This window comes from Conger conger, chromosome 5 (assembly GCF_963514075.1).
Source record: "Conger conger chromosome 5, fConCon1.1, whole genome shotgun sequence".
NCBI classification, from domain to species: Eukaryota; Metazoa; Chordata; class Actinopteri; order Anguilliformes; family Congridae; genus Conger; species Conger conger.
The window spans coordinates 14,288,573-14,308,867 of NC_083764.1; the positions used below are offsets into that span (position 1 = coordinate 14,288,573).

General features: G+C 37.5%; 2 protein-coding genes across 2 annotated transcripts; both read left to right on the top strand.

The window, feature by feature from the left end:
• The first annotated feature begins 3,159 nt into the window (after positions 1-3,159).
• Positions 3,160-4,173, top strand: LOC133127964 (trace amine-associated receptor 1-like). Its single transcript, XM_061241118.1, has one exon. The coding sequence runs from the start codon at positions 3,160-3,162 to the stop codon at positions 4,171-4,173; it is 1,014 nt and encodes a 337-aa protein (XP_061097102.1).
• A 3,994-nt stretch (positions 4,174-8,167) lies between these two features.
• On the top strand, positions 8,168-9,202 carry LOC133129554 (trace amine-associated receptor 1-like). Its single transcript, XM_061243724.1, has one exon. The coding sequence runs from the start codon at positions 8,168-8,170 to the stop codon at positions 9,200-9,202; it is 1,035 nt and encodes a 344-aa protein (XP_061099708.1).
• Positions 9,203-20,295: the final 11,093 nt, after the last annotated feature.

Below are 20,295 nucleotides of genomic sequence, written 5' to 3' on the forward strand. Positions count from 1 at the left end.
TTTCTGAGATACTCAAACCACCATGTCTACCACCAAGAATCATTCCATTCAAGTCACTTAGGTCACATTTTTCCCCATCCTGAATTTTGGAGTGGACATTTAACTGAAGCTCCTGACTCGTATCTACATGATTGTATGCATTACACTGCTGCCACACAATTGGCTGATTTGATAATCGCATGAATAAGTTGGTGTAATAAAGTTAATAAAGTCCTAATAAAGTGTTCGGTGAGTATATGGTCTACATTCTGATGAAAAATGTTTTTCAAATTAGCAAAAGTCATATTCGTTTATCCAAAATGTGAAAAATGCAAAATTCAATGTTTTTATATTCTAATGTTTGAGAATGCTTTTTTCAAGAACTGAAATATACAAAATATCATGCGTTTGATGACAATACTGACAGAAAATATAAGAAATTGAAAAGATGTAGGAAGTGATAGAAATGCTGAAATCAAATGAAAATGTTTATAAAAAAAATTTCATCATCAGTGTGTCCAATCTCACTTTTGCCTCTAGGAAAAATAAACAGAAAAAATACATTTGCGGAATTTACATTCAGGTGGATAAGAACTCATCTTTGTTCAACAACCAAGGTCAAGTTTTTTGATAGCGGTATGTCCTAAAAATGTAAAAACAGGGTGTCTTGGTGGCGCAGCCTGTAGAGCACTGACCGCATGCTCATTGCAAGCCGTGACGTCGGCGGCTCGAATCCGACCGCCTGACATTTGTTGCAGGCCTTCCCCTCTCTCTCGCTCCCATTCTTCCTGTCTCTCTATACTATATACTGTCCAATAAAGCTGAAAAAAGGCCTAAAAAAAATGTCAAAACTATTTCCAGAGTAACTCTTTAAGATAGCCTTCCCTTCAGTTAACTCTTCAGGTGTGTTTGAATATGGAATCAAAATGCATGAAGTGCAATGAAGTTTGTGCTCACAAATTGTACTTTCTTCAACATAACTGAAATACGATTATTGGCTACCGAATTTACTGAGGCAATTTGAATAGCCTTTTTAATAAACAAGAATTAAACTTGCAGAGGCAGAACATAAAATCACTTTCCCAAAACATCTATTGTCTGAAAAATGCACATTTCTGGTCAGACAATGGGCATTCGGTTATCAAGTAATCAGTAATCAAATTATTGTTGCCTTCATATTTATATCATAAAAAAACTGTGACACAAAGAAACGGCAAAATGGTGATGCCAGATTATTATAAAGACAATCTAGCTCGCGTGAACAGCAGTTAAGATTCTTATTGCAATGCAGGGCAATAAAACAGCAGGCTCCCCCATGCCATACTAACAGTTTACAATCCTGACCTTGTCACAGACTCAGGCAATAAAAGGCATATTCTAACAATCCTCAATGCCATTTCTATACGTAAAAAAATTACATTGCAATATATGAACAAAAATATACAATCCAGAAGTTGCATGAATTAAAACCTTTTTTTTTTCTTAGCTCACTTTTATTCCACATCCGTGGGACACATTTCTGGTTTGGTAGAAATACAAGTTTGTTTTGCAGATAAAATTCGACACAGACATAATTATCCAACCTGGTTCTGAAGCTACGACTGTTTTCAGACTAACGTGAAGTTTATTTTGTAATCCATTTAGCCATTTTCGAGAGAACTGTGTTTTTGCTGGGACTGTACCCAAATAATCACCCAAGTAATCCTTTCTGGAGAGCTTCATAAAAACATACTCTCATATACTGTAAGTGAATAAAGCACATGGCGGTTAATTTTCTTTATATTTTCTATTTAAAAAATCTGGCTTTCCTGATCATTCATGTGTCTGGACAAAAAGACATGCAGATGTTTTTTATTTGGAGATATTTGGCGACAGTTGAGGACGACTGGTGCAGTTTTGGGAAACCTCAAGTGGAATTTGAATTCCTGTTGATATCTTTACTATATTTTGTAGACAAGTTGGCATAAAGTTTCTGCACACATATAAAGTAGTTTTGGGTTGGCCCTCGATTTAATCATTGAGATATTCATTGCAAAACTATAAAAACATAAGGTGTTTTGTCATTGTTTTTGTATTTTAGTGTAATGTTTGTGTACACTGTATGTACATGCTCTGAAATACATTTGGTCTGTCTCAAATTTCTAAATGGTGCAAGCCTCTTCTTTAATTAAATTTAATTCCGACTAGTTGTCATGAAAATAGTCCATGATTCTATCTGTACTAGACAAGAATATTGTATATTCCCTGTTGTCTGGCCTCCCCAGCTATATTATCTGACAACTGCAGCTTATTCATGAAGCAGAACCAGCGGCCTTCTCTAGGGTATGTGGTTTTTCCATTCTGATTGTTAATAAATCAGTTTATTCAGGAACCACAAAGAAAGTAATAAATTAAAATGTTAGACAAATCAAAAAGGCTATCACCTCATCCAAATAAGTATGTATTCTTCTGAATTCATGGCAATGTCTCTTTACAGACCATATGTTTATAAAAATATGGAAATGTCCAGTTAAAAGCACAAATATTTCCCTATTGCTAAATCTCCCTCCCTCACAATGAACAAGCTGTGGGGAAAAAAATAACCAAACAAATGGCCCAAATACATAGGACATTTTCTCACTATGAAACATTTAAACAAAACAAAAAAAATTGATGGCTGCTGTAGGAGCTTAGGGAGCACAGTGAGTGCGTCACACTAAAGCTTTGTGGGACAAGCAAACAGTATATAACAGAACCATCCCCACTGATGCTGCATTGCAACAAAACATCTGACCGAGGGAAATCCTGGATATATTTCAGACTACTGACTAAAATATTTATTTTAATCTACATTAAACTGTAATTATTCAAACAAAAGGAAGAATGTACTATTGACTTGAAATGCAGGATCCAAATGGAGACACCATTATTATTGTGATTGAACTCTGAGGTGAGAGGCAGAAATATAAACACAAGAAATACCTTTCTGATGAAAATCCTGCTATGCCAGTGATATATGACTTTAGCATCAGTGATACTTCCTAACATATATTCATTCAAGTCAGGATATCGGCAGATACCATGTATATGGTATGAATGGTTGCCTGCTCAAAGGTACATCTTTTTATTTTGCTTCTTTTTCCTGAAATAGATAGGCATATTGTATCTATTGTAAACCATTATATTGGAAAATGTAAGACAATGAACTTCAGTGAACCTGAAATGACTGAAGATTTATACTTCTGTTATGAGTCTGTGAATAAGTCTTGCCCGAAGATCATCTATCCAACAATGATACGGATTCTGCTGCATATTTTCTTTGTAGTCATTATTATTATAACTTTGTGTGGAAACCTCCTTGTCATCATTTCCATTGCTCACTTCAAACAGCTGCACACCCCAACCAACTACCTCATCCTCTCTCTGGCAGTGACTGACTTCCTCATGGGAGGCTTCATCATGCCTCCTTATATGGTGCGAATTATTGAATCATGCTGGTATTTTGGAGATATGTTCTGCAAATTCCACTTGAGTGTAGATGGCATGCTGTACACTGCATCAATGCTAAATCTTTCTTTCATTTCCATTGATCGATATTATGCAGTTTGTCAGCCCCTCCACTACCGGACCAAGATCACCACTAATGCCACAGTGATCATGATCCTGATCAGTTGGAGTGTGTGTGCCTTTGGTGCGTTTCTGGAGCTGAACATATTGGGCAGTGAAGATTTTTATGAAGAAAATGTTGCTTGTGTTGGAAGTTGTGTTGTTTTTCAGGCTGAAACAGCAAGTGCAATATCTTGCATTATCTGTTTTTATATACCTGGGTTCATTATGTTGGTCATGTATCAAAAAATCTTCCGTGTTGCACAGAAGCAAGCCCAGTCTATTCACAGCATTGCCTGTAAGAATGCGCAATCTGAAAACAGCACATCATCTAGCAACAAGGAGCGAAAGGCTACAAAGACCCTGGCAATTGTTATGGGGCTATTCTTGTCATGCTGTACACCCTTTTATATGTGTACCATAATTAATCCATTCATTAATTATTACATTCCACCTGTTTTACTTGAGACACTGTTCTGTATTACCTATTTAAATTCAACATGTAATCCTATTATTTATGCTTTCTACTATAGTTGGTTTAGGAAAGCATTCAGAATGTTTATTTTTGGTAAGATATTTCAAGCCAATTCCTCAAGAGCAAATTTGTAAATCAGTGATTTCATATATTAGAAAAACATTCTACATTACGATGAAAATTGGTTTTCACTGGAAAAAGAGCGAACGTCATAAAGCTATACTTGCCAGGTTCTGTTTTTTTCATTGTCGAGATTTTGTCTAAGTTGTTAGCGTTTCCGTGTTTTTGTAACCTCTGTACACACTGTAGCCACCCTGTCAGTTTGTTCACTTCATTTGTTCGTTTCACCTGTGTTTCACTTCCTAATTGTTTCCCATACCTGATTACCATTCCCTCTTGTTACCTGTGTTATTTAAACCCCTTTATTTGTGCAGTTCGTCGCCAGATTGTCATGTGTTCAGACCATACTCTCCAGTGTTTATTTCTAACTGATCTTTGTTACCACCCGTTTCGCCCCTGAATTCCGCGTTTTGTTTATCCCGTCTGTCTGATTTTGAACCGTAGTTTATCAACCTGTTTTTGTCAATCCACTTTTGTTTTCGAATTCAGTTTTTGTCTGATTAGCCTGTTTGTAATCGACTCTTCCCCTGTGATCACGATTATGATTTGGAATACCCTTGTTATACCTGTTTGCTGGAGTTTTGACCCATTGCCTGGACTTTGTACAATGAACTGCCTTATCCATTCTGAATCTGCTTGCCTGTCTGACCTGCATATTTTATAAAGAATAAAATCTGTGCCTTGGTCTCGCATCTGGGTCGCTTGTTCTACGGACCTCAATGTTTTTCTTTTGAAATGGTTGACAACTCCTCTTCATACAAGAACCACAAATGAAAAACAAATGAACATGCATTTGAAGACAATGTTGAAAAAAGAGCAAAATACATAAGACAATTGCCTGAGATCCAGGAAGTGATACAAATACTGAAATCAAATGAAAATACTTCTGAATTCATAAACGTGTCTAATCTCTATTGCCTCAAGAAAAACAAAACAAAGATAAAACATTTGTGGTTTTTCCTTTCAGATGGATGAGAATTCATCTGTAAGACGGAAATTATTAATAATAAAAAATTATTATCTGGCATTATCATTCAGGGCTGGTCAGCTTGCTGGCTTCCTCTGGTATTGTGGAATATGTGGCTGTAAAGTAATTTAACCCAGGTGCATGCACCATTAACCCCCACTATCTCCCCACCCATACGGGCAGGAGCCTGTGGGGGAAGACTCAAGCCTCCAGCCGTAAAACTCGTTACGACGGGGCAACATCCTTTACGGCACGGGAAGGTTTAGGCCCTGACCTTCTCCTGAACCCCCCTTTATTGCTCTCTCCCTCTTTACTCAGTCACTAAATGATGTGTACAGCATTGGATGTTTCATGACAAAGTCAGTTTAGATAATATTCATGTTTGGTATTATTCTGATTGTTTCAGTGCGACTGGTGCAATGGTTTTATTTCTGCAACAGCAAACCCTGGACATGTTAACCAACCAGGAGAAACTGTGTGGCCTCAACCCCCCTGGGTTTCCTGGGGAGGCGTGGCTCCAAATTACAGATGGGTGACCCATTTTTAGGGTTAACATCAAAGGCCAGATTTTGGATTTAAGGACAGTAAACTAAGCAATCTGGGAGAATGCAATCAGCCTCCCGTGTACACAGTGCACGTAATTTCTACGTACAGGGTGTCTGTAGCCAGACTCCCGTATGTAGCTTTTATTACCAGGTATGACTTTTAAGACTCTGTAATTTGGTTTCCATTGTAATGTTTTTTGATTTGGAACTAGTATGTAATTACGTGTATGTAACCTGCCTGGTAAAATAAATTGTTAAAACTTGATCTGTGTGGTTTCGCTTACTGACACTCAAAGTTATACAGGGAATGCTTGGTTTACCCCCTCGAACTGGTCTAGGGAGGATGAATATTTACGCTTAATGTATCACGGCGTATAGCACCCGTAGACCTATGATGGTAAATCCCTCGTCTCCGCGTGGTAGTTAATTCATGTCGAGCACAGCCGTAGCTAGGTTGGTCTGCTTGGGTCCCTAGGCTGTAAACAGATATACCCAAGAGTAGCTATTCCTGCGACCTCTGTGATGACTACAGATAGCCAGTCAGTTTGTGAGACGTGCACATAACGCACGTTGTGACATGCGGCGGTACGGGCAGAGGACTGTTCGGAGAGTAAATCTCAGTACAGGATTCCTGTAGCGATCAAGTCCAAATTATCAATAAGAAATCCACCTAATGTGGGTAACTAATCTAAATTATTATTCTAAAATGGAGTCAGATAAACGAAGGTGAATCTATTGGCCCTATTGTGGAGATTCTCGGTCAGCCCGGACCAGTAAATAGCGGAAGGCAGAGTGGTACTACTGCCTTTGTATCGTGGTTTATTTATTGGCTGATCTAGAATCTCCGCATAGGGGCCACTAATTTTTAACCCTACTAGTATTCTTTCAGCAACACCAGAAGGACGAGCACGCTGATACCTTCAGCCCTCGCTAAATTCCGTCGCTGGGTTAGCATGGGGTTTTACACATCTTTATTCAACAACCAGGATGGCAGTAAAGAAAAAACTGTTTCAACACATGTATGATAACACACATGACACATTAGCAACCGATTTACCAAGCCTAGTTCTATTTATGTAATCAAATAAATGTAACTCTCTCATTTGCAATTTTTTGTTCGGAGACACCAATGGATAAGTCTGCATGTCCAGATTACAAGACGCTAAGAAATGGACATGGAGTAACATATAGCGTAGGATCTTTAAAGAAAATAAAATGGAAATTTACAGGATATATACATAACAATGGTACTGCTACACAATGCCATGTTAAAGCATAGTATACAACTATACAACACCAATTGAGAGGATAAAATTGACTAATTTGGTGTGACATCACAAAGAAAATTATTATTAACGAACAGTAGAGCATGTAAAAATGGCATGATGTTAGGCAGCATACAAAAAGAAAAACTTTACAAAAGACACTGGTGGTGGTCCAACAAAGGAGATAATATTAACACCAATAGAAAACAGGTCCCTGTAAAAGTAGCAAATTGTGGGCGTGGAAAGACAAAACTGCGTTTTTATACTAATTGGTAGCTGATGACCAGTGGTGGCAGCTAGTTAGGATGGGCCCCGGTGCAAGATCACACATACACCTGCAAATATCATGTCAGCCAGCGGGTTCAGCTAGGCCATCCACAGATTATGTGCATACTTCTTTGCAGGCAGTTTTTCTTTAATGTGTTTTTATCAAATCTATCTGTAGCTATGTTATTGAGCTGGCTAGTTTGCTAATCTGCTGCTGTTCAGTTCTTTACTTCTAAAAGCCGCTCCCTTCCACGCGTCACAGACCTTGGGCTATTCACTGACTGATTGTGTTAGACCAGCGCCATCTACAGTATATGGAGTGAAACGGCTCTGATCATAATCCAAGGAGGCAAAGATAATTGTTTCAATTTAAGCCTTATGTCAGGAATATTGGGGTATTTTTTTACACTGAGCTAAGAATGAAGTCACATATTAAATCCATTACCAAAGTCCCATTATATTGTCTCAGAAATACAGGGATGAGGACATTTTTCTTCACTTCTAGTTGCCATGAAAATAGTCCATGATTCCATCTGTATTAGACTAGAATATTATCTTTTCCCTGTTGTCTGGCCTCCCCAGCAATGATATTTGACAACTGCAGCTTATTTATGAAGCAGCAGCCCGCGGCCTTCTCTGGAGTATGTGGTTTTTCCATTCAGATTTTTAATAAATCTGTTTATTCAGGAACCACAAAGAAAGTAATTAAAATGTTTGACAACTCAAAAAGGCTATCGCCCCATCCAAATCAGTACGTGTTAAAAGCCGTATATGCGAGTGATACTTGCATCAGTGATACTTATTAAAGATATATTCATTTAAGTCAGGATATCGGCAGATACCATGTATATGGTATGAATGGTTGCCTGCTCAAAGGTACATCTTTTTTACTTTCCTTCTTTTTCCTGACATAGGTAGGCGTACTGTATCTATTGTAAACCATTATATTGGAAAATATAAGACAATGAATTTCAGTGAACCTGCAATGACTGAAGATTTATACTTCTGTTATGAGTCTGTGAATAAGTCTTGCCCGAAGGTCATCTATCCAACAATGATACGGGTTCTGCTGCATATTTTCTTTATGGTCATTATTGTTATAACTTTGTGTGGAAATCTCCTTGTCATCATTTCCATTGCTCACTTCAAACAGCTGCAAACTCCTACCAACTACCTCATCCTCTCTCTGGCAGTGACTGACTTCCTTATGGGAGGCTTCATCATGCCTCCTTATATGGTGCGAATTATTGAATCATGCTGGTATTTTGGAGATGTGTTCTGCAAAATCCACATGAGTACAGATGGAATACTGTACATTGCATCAATGCTAAATCTTTCTTTAATTTCCGTTGATCGATATTATGCAGTTTGTCAGCCCCTCCACTACCGGACCAAGATCACCACTTGTGCCACAGTGATCATGATCCTGGTCAGTTGGAGTGTGTCTGCCTTTGTTGGGTTTGCGTTGGTATTTCTGGAGCTGAACATATTGGGCAGTGAAGATTTTTATTATGAAAATGTTGCTTGTGTTGGAGGCTGTGTTCTCTTTCAGGCTGAAACAGCAAGTTCAATAACGTGCATTCTCACTTTTTATATGCCTGGGTTCGTTATGTTGGTCATGTATCAGAAAATCTTCCATGTTGCACAGAAGCAAGCCCGGTCTATTCACAGCATTGGCTGTAACAATGTGCAATCTGAAAACAGAACATCATCTAGTAACAAGGAGCGAAAGGCTACAAAGACCCTGGCAATTGTTATGGGGGTATTCTTGTCATGCTGTATACCCTTTTTTATATGTAACCTAATTAATCCATACATTAATTATTCCATTCCACCTGTATTATTGGAAACAGTTTTCTGTATTACCTATTTAAATTCAACATGTAATCCTATTATTTACGGTTTCTACTATAGTTGGTTTAGAAAAGCATTCAAAATGATTATTTTTGGTAAAATATTTCATGCTGATTCCTCAAGAGCAAATTTGTTCACAGAGTGAAAATATTTTAATTCCCCATTCATTTCTTGTTTTGACATCATCAGGTTGAAGATCTGCGATTTAAAATATTAGAAATTGACTATGTATTTATTAGACTTCTACTGCTGTAGCCTATCCACTTAGAGTTATGATGCATTGTGTGTTCAGAGATGCTAATCTTCATACCATTTTTGTAATGTGTGCTTATTTGCATTACTGTCACCTTCCTGTCAGCTTTGACCAGTCTGGCTATTCTCCTCTGACGTCTCTCATTAACAAGGCGTTTCTGTGTGCAGAACTGCTGCTTACTTGATTTTCTTTTCTTCTTCTTTTTGCACCATTCTTTGCAAATGCTAGTGACTAGTGTGCTTGAAAATCCCAGGAGATCACCAGTTTCTGAGATACTCAAACCACCCTGTCTGTCACCAACAATCATTCCATTCAAGTCACTTAGATCAAATTTTTTCCACATTTTGATGGTTGATGTGAACATTAACTGAAGCTCCTGACCTGTATCTACATGATTGTATGCATTGCACTGCTGCCACACAATTGGCTGATTAGATAATCAGATGAATAATAGGTGTAATAAAGTAAAACAATTCCTAATAAAGTGCTCGATAAATGTATATTCTTCATCACCTCAAAAGAGCTAACGTCATATTCTTTGATCTACAATGTGAAAAATGTATAACTCAATGTTTTTATATTGTAATGTTTGAGAATGCTTTAAGAACCACTAATGAAATAAACGAAATAACATGTGGTATTATTGTTGCTTTCATATTTATACATATACAAAAAACTGTGACACAAAGAACCTGCAAAATGGCAATGCCCGATTGTTAAAAAGACTGTCCGCTAGTGTGAATAGCTGTTTAGATTCATATTTGCAATGCAAGGCAGTAAAACAGCAGACTCCCCTATGCCACGCTAACGGTTTACAACCCTGACCTGGCATATTCTAACAATTCTTGATGCTCCAACATCGTAACAAAAATATACAATTCAGAAGTTGCATGAATAAAAACATGTTTGTTTTTTTCTTAGGTCACTTTTATTCCAGGTCCGGCCGACATATTTCTGGTTTGGTAGAAATACAAGTTTGTTTTGCAAATAAAATTTGATACAGACATATTTATGGAACAAATACCCCCCCTGTTTGTATGGTTTTCTGATTAACATGCAAGTTTAATTTGTAATCTGTTCAGCTAACTATGTTTTTGCTGGGACTATACCGAAGTAATTACCTTGAGTAATCTTTTTTCGAGAGCTTTATAAAAACATACTCTCAGATATTTTTTCTTTGGAGAGATTTGGGGACAATTGAGGACAACTGGGTGCAGTTTTGGGAAACCTCACGTGGAATTTGAATGCCTGTCCAGATCAGAAAGTTTGTGCACGCATATGAAGTAGTTTTGGGTTGGCCCTGACTTAGACATTGAGATATTAATTGCTATACTATGAAAACATAATGGGCCTAATTTATCAATATTTTCTGAAGTCCCTTGGCAAATGTATGTGTGATCGGAAAAAAACTAACAACTTTCGCCAGATTCATGAAAGAGGTGTAGGCACGTTTTTTTCATATCCACATGCCTGGATATGAAAAACACTCATAATCAAAGGCACGTACACAAAATTTGTGATCAGCATAAATTGATGCCCCTAAAACACCATATATGGAATTTTGGGTTTTTAAAGAGAGAAACATACACCAATCAGCCATAACATTAAAACCACCTGCTTAAACTAGTTTTTTTCCACAATTACAAATGCTTTAAACTGTATAAACTTGTCTATAATCACTTGATAGAGCATTTGTTTTGTGATTTTACTATCTTGGTCTGTACTGGTGTTCATGATCACGTCTATCTTAACAAATGCTCCAGGACCTGTAGAATTTTTTTATATTTAAGATTTTTTTAAAATATCTATCCGACATAAGTTTCACCACATGCAGTACCACTCACTGTAGGAATTTCATTTTTGCCTGTTTCACCATTACACATATCAAAATATTGTATCCACAGGAATTTTACTATCTCTGGAACAAGTAGAGCTCACTTAAAAGGTTTGTTGACCAGTACTGGGCAAGCAGTCCATTAGTCCAGCTAATGGGAGCTGCTGTGCACAAACAACTACAGTAGGACTTCTTCCCAGTATACGGACAGCTATTAGCAAGCAATTCTAGTGATAGCAGAGCTTTTTTTCTCCTGTGTAAACAAACTATAAACTTTACAATATTGGTTTGGGTAAAGTAATGTTAACGTTTAAAGTAGCACATTTTCATTTTATTAAGCACGAAGCACATGTCATGGAATGGCAAGATGATGGACAGAATCATTATGGAGGTGGAGCAGACTGTATGTCTCTATCGAGTACATTTAAAAATACAAACAACAAACTAGCAGAAATAGGCTACAGTTCAGCAGTTTTACAGTTTTACAATCGATTAATCAGTAAGTGACATTTAAAAATGGGTCACATGGTAATTTTATCAGCGACTTTTGAAATTATGTTTTTAAACGTAGGCTATGAGTTATGGAAAAAGTTACAAGATTTGGTACAGTTTGTCAATGTATTAAATTACGTAGAACAGCTGTTTATGGTTTCTACTTTAGTCCAGGGGTTTCCAGGGGTTCCCCATGGAACTGTGGGTAGGGACACCATGTTGGGTCGCTCGATTTCATGAAGGGGTCGTTTGAAAAGTTGAAGAAGATAAAATCACATTTTTGTCTCTTTAAAATATGTGAATGTAGGTCACTACATGTTTAACACTACAACAACCCAACTATAATAAAGCAATAAGGCAGGACAGGTTGTGGTACATTTCCAGTATCGTAGTGGGTTGTGTGGGTGGGGTGTAGGGGTCATGTAAGTTTGGAACATTCATTTGAGGTCACATCAGAATTTGTTTTGGGAATGTTCTATTTTTGGATGGGTTTTGACAGATTCTCCATGGTCCAGCTACCTCAGCTTTGTGACATACTCATCCCCCCAGAGTCAGTACCCAATAACGAGAGAACCATTCCAGTACGTGCCAAATATTGTTGGGGTCTCCCTGCCTTGTAATGAAGGGTCCTTCAGTTGACCTTTGTAAGTAGTAACTTACAATACTGTATCGTTTTTTATTCTCGGGTCATAAATATTTTGTCAAACACTTGGATAAAATGCTGAAATGTAAAATACAGTGGTGTGAAAAAGTGTTTGCCCCCTTCCTGATTTCTTATTTTTTTGCATGTTTGTCACACTTAAATGTTTCAGATCAAACAAATTTAAATATTATTCAAAGACAACACAAGTAAACACCAAATGCAGTTTGTAAATGAAGGTTTTTATTATTAAGGGAGAAAAAAAATCCAAACCTACATGGCCCTGTGTGAAAAAGTGATTGCCCCCTAAACCTAATAACTGGTTGGGCCACCCTTAGCAGCAACAACTGCAATCAAGCGTTTGTGATAACTTGCAATGAGTCTCTTACAGCGCTGTGGAGGAATTTCGGCCCACTCATCTTTGCAGAATTGTTGTAATTCAGCCACATTGGAGGGTTTTCGAGCATGAACCGCCTTTTTAAGGTCATGCCACAGCATCTCAATAGGATTCAGGTCAGGACTTTGACTAGGCCACTCCAAAGTCTTCATTTTGTTTTTCTTCAGCCATTCAGAGGTGGACTTGCTGGTGTGTTTTGGATCATTGTCCTGCTGCAGAACCCAAGTTCGTTTCAGCTTCACAGGTCACGAACAGATGGCCGGACATTCTCCTTCAGGATTTTTTGGTAGACAGCAGAATTCATGGTTCCATTTATCACAGCAAGTCTTCCAGGTCCTGAAGCAGCAAACCAGCCCCAGACCATCACACTACCACCACCATATTTTACTGTTGGTATGATGTTCTTTTTCCGAAATCCGGTGTTACTTTTACGCCAGACACACACGTTCCAAAAAGTTCAACTTTTGTCTCGTCAGACCACAGAGTATTTTCCCAAAAGTCTAGGGGATCATCAAGCTGTTTTCTGGCAAAGTTGAGATGAGCCTTAATGTTCTTTTTGCTCAGCAGTGGTTTTCGTCTTGGAACTCTGCCATGCAGGCCATTTTTCCCCAGTCTCTTTCTTATGGTGGAGTCATGAACACTGACCTTAACGGAGGCAAGTGAGGCCTGCAGTTCTTTGGATGTTGTTGTGGGGTCTTTTGTGACCTCTTGGATGAGTCGTCACTGCGCTCTTGGGGTAATTTTGGTCAGCCGGCCACCATGTTCGCTGGAGTCCCAAAGCTTTAAAAATGGCTTTATAACCTTTTCCAGACTGATAGATCTCAATTACTTTATTTCTCATTTGTTCCTGAATTTCTTTAGCTCTCGGCATGATGTCTAGCTTTTGAGGATCATTTGGTCTACTTCACTTTGTCAGGCAGGTCCTATTTAAGTGATTTCTTGATTGAGAACAGGTGTGGCAGTAATCAGGCCTGGGTGTGGCTAGAGAAATTGAACTCAGGTTTGATAAACCACAGTTAAGTTATGTTTTAACAGGGGGGGCAATCACACAGGGCCATGTATTTTTGGATTTTTTTTCTCCCTTAATAATAAAAACCTTCATTTAAAAGCTGCATTTTGTGTTTACTTGTGTTGTCTTTGAATAATATTTAAATTTGTTTTATGATCTGAAACATTTTAGTGTGACAAACATGCAAAAAAAAAAAGAAATCAGGAAACACTTTTTCACACCACTGTATATTCCTAGAGCTATTTTATTTTCTAATTGTTTTCCAGTGAACAATCCTGTTACCATATTAATATAATAATAATAATAAGTTATTATTTGGAGTCAGGTTGCCTACAATATTAGAACAGCATTATTGCTCATGTGCATCCTGTTGTTAGCCTATAGCAATGTTGTGATTAGTATCCTGAAGGCTGCAAGAACACGGATTAGGGTAAAGACTTCAGAAAACAATAGCAATCCAGTTAATTCAGTTTGCTAGTACGGTTTCTGACAAGAACACGCTACTAACACTTAACAAAAAGGCAACACATTTAATACTGTCACTTTGTTTAGAAAACATAATTGGTCACAAATAAGTGATGTTACAATATTTGGCTTGGTTTTAGCTTCAGTGTAAATACTTATCTACTGATTTTGTAAGGTTGTATTTCTTCGGCAAAGTCCGTCATATCGCTCAGGCTAGCCAAGGTAGGTTCCATGATATTTGTATGCTAACATTACCGTTTTTCCTTTAATTTCAGAGTGTTTTTCCCAGAAACTGTATCCCCTCCCTGACAATGAACAAGCTCTGGGGAAAGAAATTAATTAAACAAATGGGCCAAACACATTGTAAATCATTTGTTATCATTTAAAATATTTAAATCGCAAAAACAATGGCTGCTGTAGGGGCTTGGAGAGCACTGTGAGTCACACTAAGGCTTGGTTGGACAAGCAAACAATAACAGAACCATCCCCATTGATGCTGCACCTTACAACTAGACACCTGACTGAGAGAAGTCCTGGGAAATCCTGAATATATTTCAGACATGGTTCAGTGACTCAATAATTAGAAAATAAATAAATGTAATATTGACTTGGAATGCAGGGTCCTAATGGAGACACCATTATTATTGTAATTAAACTCAGAGGTGAGAGGTGGACATATAAACAGAAGACATTTTCTGATTAAATTTCTGATGAAAATCCTGCTATGCCAGTGATATTTGACATTAGCATCAGTGATATTTAATATATATATCTTCATTTAAGTGAGGATATTGGCAGATGCCAAGTATATGATATGAATGGTTGCCTGCTCAAAGATTTGAAAATATAAGACAATGAATTTCAGTGAACCTGCAATGACTGAAGATTTATAGTCTGTGAATAATTCTTGCTCAAAGATCATCTATGCACCAATGATACGGGTTCTGCTGCTGGTTTGGGATCTGGCTTGGCATGGAGGTCGCTACGACGCCGTCGAAAGTGGTGCTGTTCTTTTCACTGCATGTCATAGCGTGTGTGTAGAAGCAGAATATTTGTGATTCACCATCTCACCGCTTTACAGTGCATATGTTTGTATGTCTGCTGGCACCTTCATGAGTGAGTGAGCTTTCAGTTCCACTACCGGTAAGTCCTCAACCCTTCACGGACCGGTACCCGCACGCACTAAGTAGCGCCCCTAGTGGCGGGGAAGACCTACCGGCTGTAACGAATAAACCCTTATTATTGAATCCATGTCTCTGCTTGTTCATTTAGTTGAACATACCTATGTGGGGATTGATCACCACTCCTCAAGTCTTACAAACTATTTCCTTGGGCGTAATTCCCAAGGTGGCGTAATCGAGTGGTGTTATGCCAGGTCACCTAACAAATTTCCTTCTTTCAATAAATATTTACGTGGTATTCGGTCCTGCCAGGTAAGTAGGCTTTTCACACCTGGCCTGACCCCTCCCTACCACTAAGACAAAGCCTTTCCACAAATAAATACTCAGTGAGCCATTTAGATTCAGGAATTTATTGAAATCTCCCCACAATACAATGAAAATGCCAGTAGAAAATAGGTGGAAAAAATAGGTGGAAACTGCAAAGGTATACAGAGTGTTTCAGACTTCATAGATTGGGGGATGTCTTTGTACATTGCTCTATGTAGTTTTTGAGTGATTGAAATTTGGTGCAGCGAGAATCAAAGCGATAACAGGTGGATTTTATTGTGAGTATTAATTTTGTAACAATTATGTCAGGTATCCAGTTTTGGTTATTGGCATGGAGATGCAGGCAAAACCATTTGTAAAAGGAACAACAACCTTTTCATTTAAAGTGAGGACATCTAACTGAAATCATTGATTGAAAATCTGAAAGTTGATACACAAATGGTTGTTGAATCCTCATGATTGAATTTTTAGAAGCAATTCCAGTTGAGTGGAAACCAACATGGTGTGATTTGGTATTGTTACATTGAAGACATGTTTCTTGAAGGTGCAAGCTGCAACTGAATTATTTGTCTACAAATATTACATCTGTTAGAAGCAGGAGGAAACGCTTTCTTCAGAGGTATACAATAACTGAGCTTGAGTACCTCTTAGAATGTTCATGTTTGGTCTCCTTAGAAAGTGGCTAAAATCTTTTGATGACAATATCATACTGCTCGATCCTGCTTCTAACAACATAAGGGAACTTTAATAAGTAAATTGTCAGTTTCCAGCTTCCCGCTGTGCCCCCCTGAGGGCAAGGTTCTTCCTCCCCTTTTTGTTTTAAGTACATAAAATGTGGGCCTTCCTTTACTGGGATGGATATTGACACTGACACTTTAAGGGAGTCAAGATAGTGGACATTTGGGGATTTATCTGCTCTTGGTTTTCACAGGATTTTGGTCTTACAGCTGATCTTTGTCAGTGATTTTAAGAAGATTCATCTGCCTTTGGGCCTTTGGACTTTCCTTTCAGTTTTTGGGAACTTTGGGGAGACATACACTGGAGTTTGGCACTCTGTTTCATTATTTTCTTTTGTGAATTGTACTTCTTTGTTTAACGTAGTGGAACCTGTCTATAGATTTGCCGTGGATCTGTGTTGTAACTTCAGACATTTCTAAATTTTAATCTGCTAGTGAGTTCCACATTTTTAAAGGTTGATCTAACAGGTTGCTCTGCCTATTGAAGAATTTGGTGATTTAATTGATAATTGATATATTTGAAAATGATTCATTCATTTAATCAAATACACTTATGTATTTAATGACATACACCTATATTCAACATGAAATTAGGCATTTTCCACCATGGTTGTTCTGAGAAAGAGACGGCACCCCTTACAAAGAAATCCATGTTTAGAACTTTTTATCTGAGTTGTGTATGAATAGAAACAAAACATAACCATGATTGAAATGTCCATTTCCCTCTGCCGAGTATTTTGGTACTGTATTTACTTCCAGACTTTTCAGCTCTATAATGATAATGCAAGCTGCTCATGATGAAAAAGGGCACTGCTGCCCCCATACTGTCGGAACCTGCAAGCATTTCAGACCGATGTGTATTAGAGTGCTCACATATGCCACCTGGTGCTGGTTGTCTGAACAACAAGTAGTTATTGTGAAAAAAAAACTTTAAAATATATTTAAATTTGCTGCCAACCAGCAGATCTCCTGAAGCAGAAGCGCCAAACATGAAACTTCTGAATATGCACAACAAATGTAAATTTCCAGGCCACAAAGAGATACTGGCCATCCATTATTTCACCTGTTTTCACCTGTTTTTACTTTAAACACTTTTTTGTATTACCTATTTAAACATAACATGTAATCTTATTTATGCTTTCTACTATAGTTGGTTTAGGAAACATTCAAAATGTTTATTTTTGGTAAGATATTTCAAGCCAATTCCTCAAGAGCAAAGTGAAAATATCTTAATTCTCCACACTATTTTATTTTGCCGTCATCAGGTTGAAAATCAGTGATTTCAAATATTAGAAATACATTCTACATTATGATGAAAAATGGTTTTCACTGGAAAAAAGAGCAAACGTCATAAAGCTATATTCTCATATCCAAAATCTGAAAAACTCATTGTTTTTCTTTTCTAATGTTTGACTCCTCTTTATACAAGAACCACAAATGAAATAGACAAATGAACATGCATTTGAAGACAATGTTTGACAGAAGATATTAGTTGAAAAAAGAGCAAAATACATAAGTCTGAGATCCAGAAAGTGATACAAATGCTGATGTCAAATGAAAATGTTTTTGAATTCATAAGTGTGTCTAATCTCACTTGAAGTAAAGTACTGTGCAAAGGTTTTAGGCAGGTGTGAAAAAATGCTGTAAAATAAGAATGCTTTCAAAAATAGAAATGTTACTAGTTTATTTTAATCAATTAACAAAATGTATGAACAGAAGAAGTGAATGAACAGAAGAAAAATCTAAATCAAATCAATATTTGGTGTGACCACTCTTTGCCTTCAAAACAGCATCAATTCTTCTAGGTATACTTGTACACCAGTGGAGGCTGGTGACTTCCAGAATTGAGGAGGCCATTTTTTTCCGCTTGCTCACTTCACTCGCGATGGAATGTTCCCTGTTCTCTTATCTGTCTTTGTGCTGGCCAAAGGCATACTATTTGGAGTGTAAGCTACAGTCAGAAAGTTCTGGCTGATGAAATTCATTGTGCAGAGCTTAGCCTTGTGCCTTTCTGAAGAAATGACATTGCTGTAAGTCTATGAGCCTGCCTGATAATTAAGCTGAGAAATGACATTTGGATGTAATATAAATGCCAAGTGAACATGTGTAAAAGGCAGGAATTTTAATTATGTAGTTAAAAACAATTTTGTTTAGCTTACATTTTTCATTCTTCTACAGCTTCAACATGTAATCACCAATTTAATCAAGTTTAGCATATAAAAAAGATAAGATAACACTTTCTTTATCATATGTAGTTTTATTCAATATATTTAATATAAAATATGTAAAAATATGGTTCCAGTTGGCTTTATCTAACGTTAACGTTATCCACTAGAGGGCAGCACTCTATTCGTTTTTAGAGTGAATTTCCTCACAGAGCAACAATTCAGTAATTTGATATGGAAGATTATTAAATTGACTTGTAATAAAACGAAATGGACTACATTAAAAATAAAACTGTTCAATAAATCCCAAATGGTGTCTAACATGACCTATTGAATGTCATTCTCACTCCCTAGTATCTGGAATCTGCATATCTCCAGCCCAAGATCTCAAATTGCGCTAGAACTTCAGGGATGATAGCCAGGGGTGTTCTCTAAATTTCCTGAAAAGCACAAGTTGACAAGTTTCCTAGGGGAGGCCTGGCCTCCCTTAATACAAACTGATAGGGAAATCTGGCCTGTTGCTTTACAATTGCAATATTGGGTTTTAGCCATGGGAAAATTTAGATTTATGAACAAAACTAAAATAATATGAATATAAAAAATAAAAAATATGTTTTTTGTTAAAATAAATAAAATAAATATATTTATTGTTTTTTTTAAATCTCTCTCTTCTCTCAAATTATTGGGGAGGCCAGGCCTCCTCCACCTCTATGGAGGAGCCTCCACTGTTGTACACGGTTTTTCAAGGAACTCGGCAGGTCGGTTGTTCCAAACATCTTGAAGAACTAGCCACAGTTCTTCTGTGGATTTAGGCAGCCTAAATGCTTCTGTCACTTCATGTAATCCCAGACATACTCGATGATGTTGAGATCAGGACTCTGTGGGGGCCATACCATCACTTCCAGGACTCCTTGTTCTTCTTTAAGATGAATATAGTTCTTAATGACATTGGCTGTATGTTTGGGGTCATTGTCCTGCTGCAGAATGAATTTGCATCCAATCAGATGCCTCCCTGATGGCATTGCACGACGATTGCATGAATTCTGACCAAATCCCCAATTTTAGTGTAGTGGTTAAGGTAAATGGTACTGTTAAGGTAAATGACTGGGACACACAAGGTCAGTGGTTCTAATCCCGGTGTAGCCACAATAAGATCTGCATTAACCCTGCATTGCTCCAGGGGAGGATTGTCTCCTGCTTAGTCTAATCAACTGTACGTCGCTCTGGATAAGAGCGTCTGCCAAATGCCAATAATGTAATGTAATGTTTCTATGTCTGGAACAAGTTGAGCTCACTTACAAGGTTTGTTGACCAGTACTAGGCAAGCAGTCCATTAGTCCAGCTCATGGGACCTGCTGTGCACAAACTGCAGTAGAACTTCTTCTAAGTATACAGCCAGCTAGTGGCAAGCAATTCTAGTGATAGCAGAGCTTTTTATTCTCCAGCGTAAACAAACTATTTGTCCAAATAGAGTGAAAATATCTTAATTCCCCATAATATTTTGTTTTGACATCATCAAGTTGAAAATCAGTGATTTCAAATCTTAGAAATAGATTCAGTGAGCACTTCATTAGGCATTTATTAGACCTATTTTTTTAGACTTCCACTGCTGTAGCCTATCCACTTATGATGCATTGTGTGTTCAGAGATGCTCTCCTGCATACCATTTTTGTAATGTGTGGTTACTTGCATGACTGTTACCTTCCTGTCAGCATTGGCCAGTCTGGCTATTCTCCTCTGTTATCTGTTATTAACAAGGCGTTTCTGTCTACAAAACCGCTGCTTACTGGATTATAAA

Bases quoted from the DNA above. Each gene is read 5' to 3' on its own strand.
- LOC133129554 (XM_061243724.1), top strand. From the start codon at position 8,168: ATGAATTTCAGTGAACCTGCAATGACTGAAGATTTATACTTCTGTTAT.
- LOC133127964 (XM_061241118.1), top strand. From the start codon at position 3,160: ATGAACTTCAGTGAACCTGAAATGACTGAAGATTTATACTTCTGTTAT.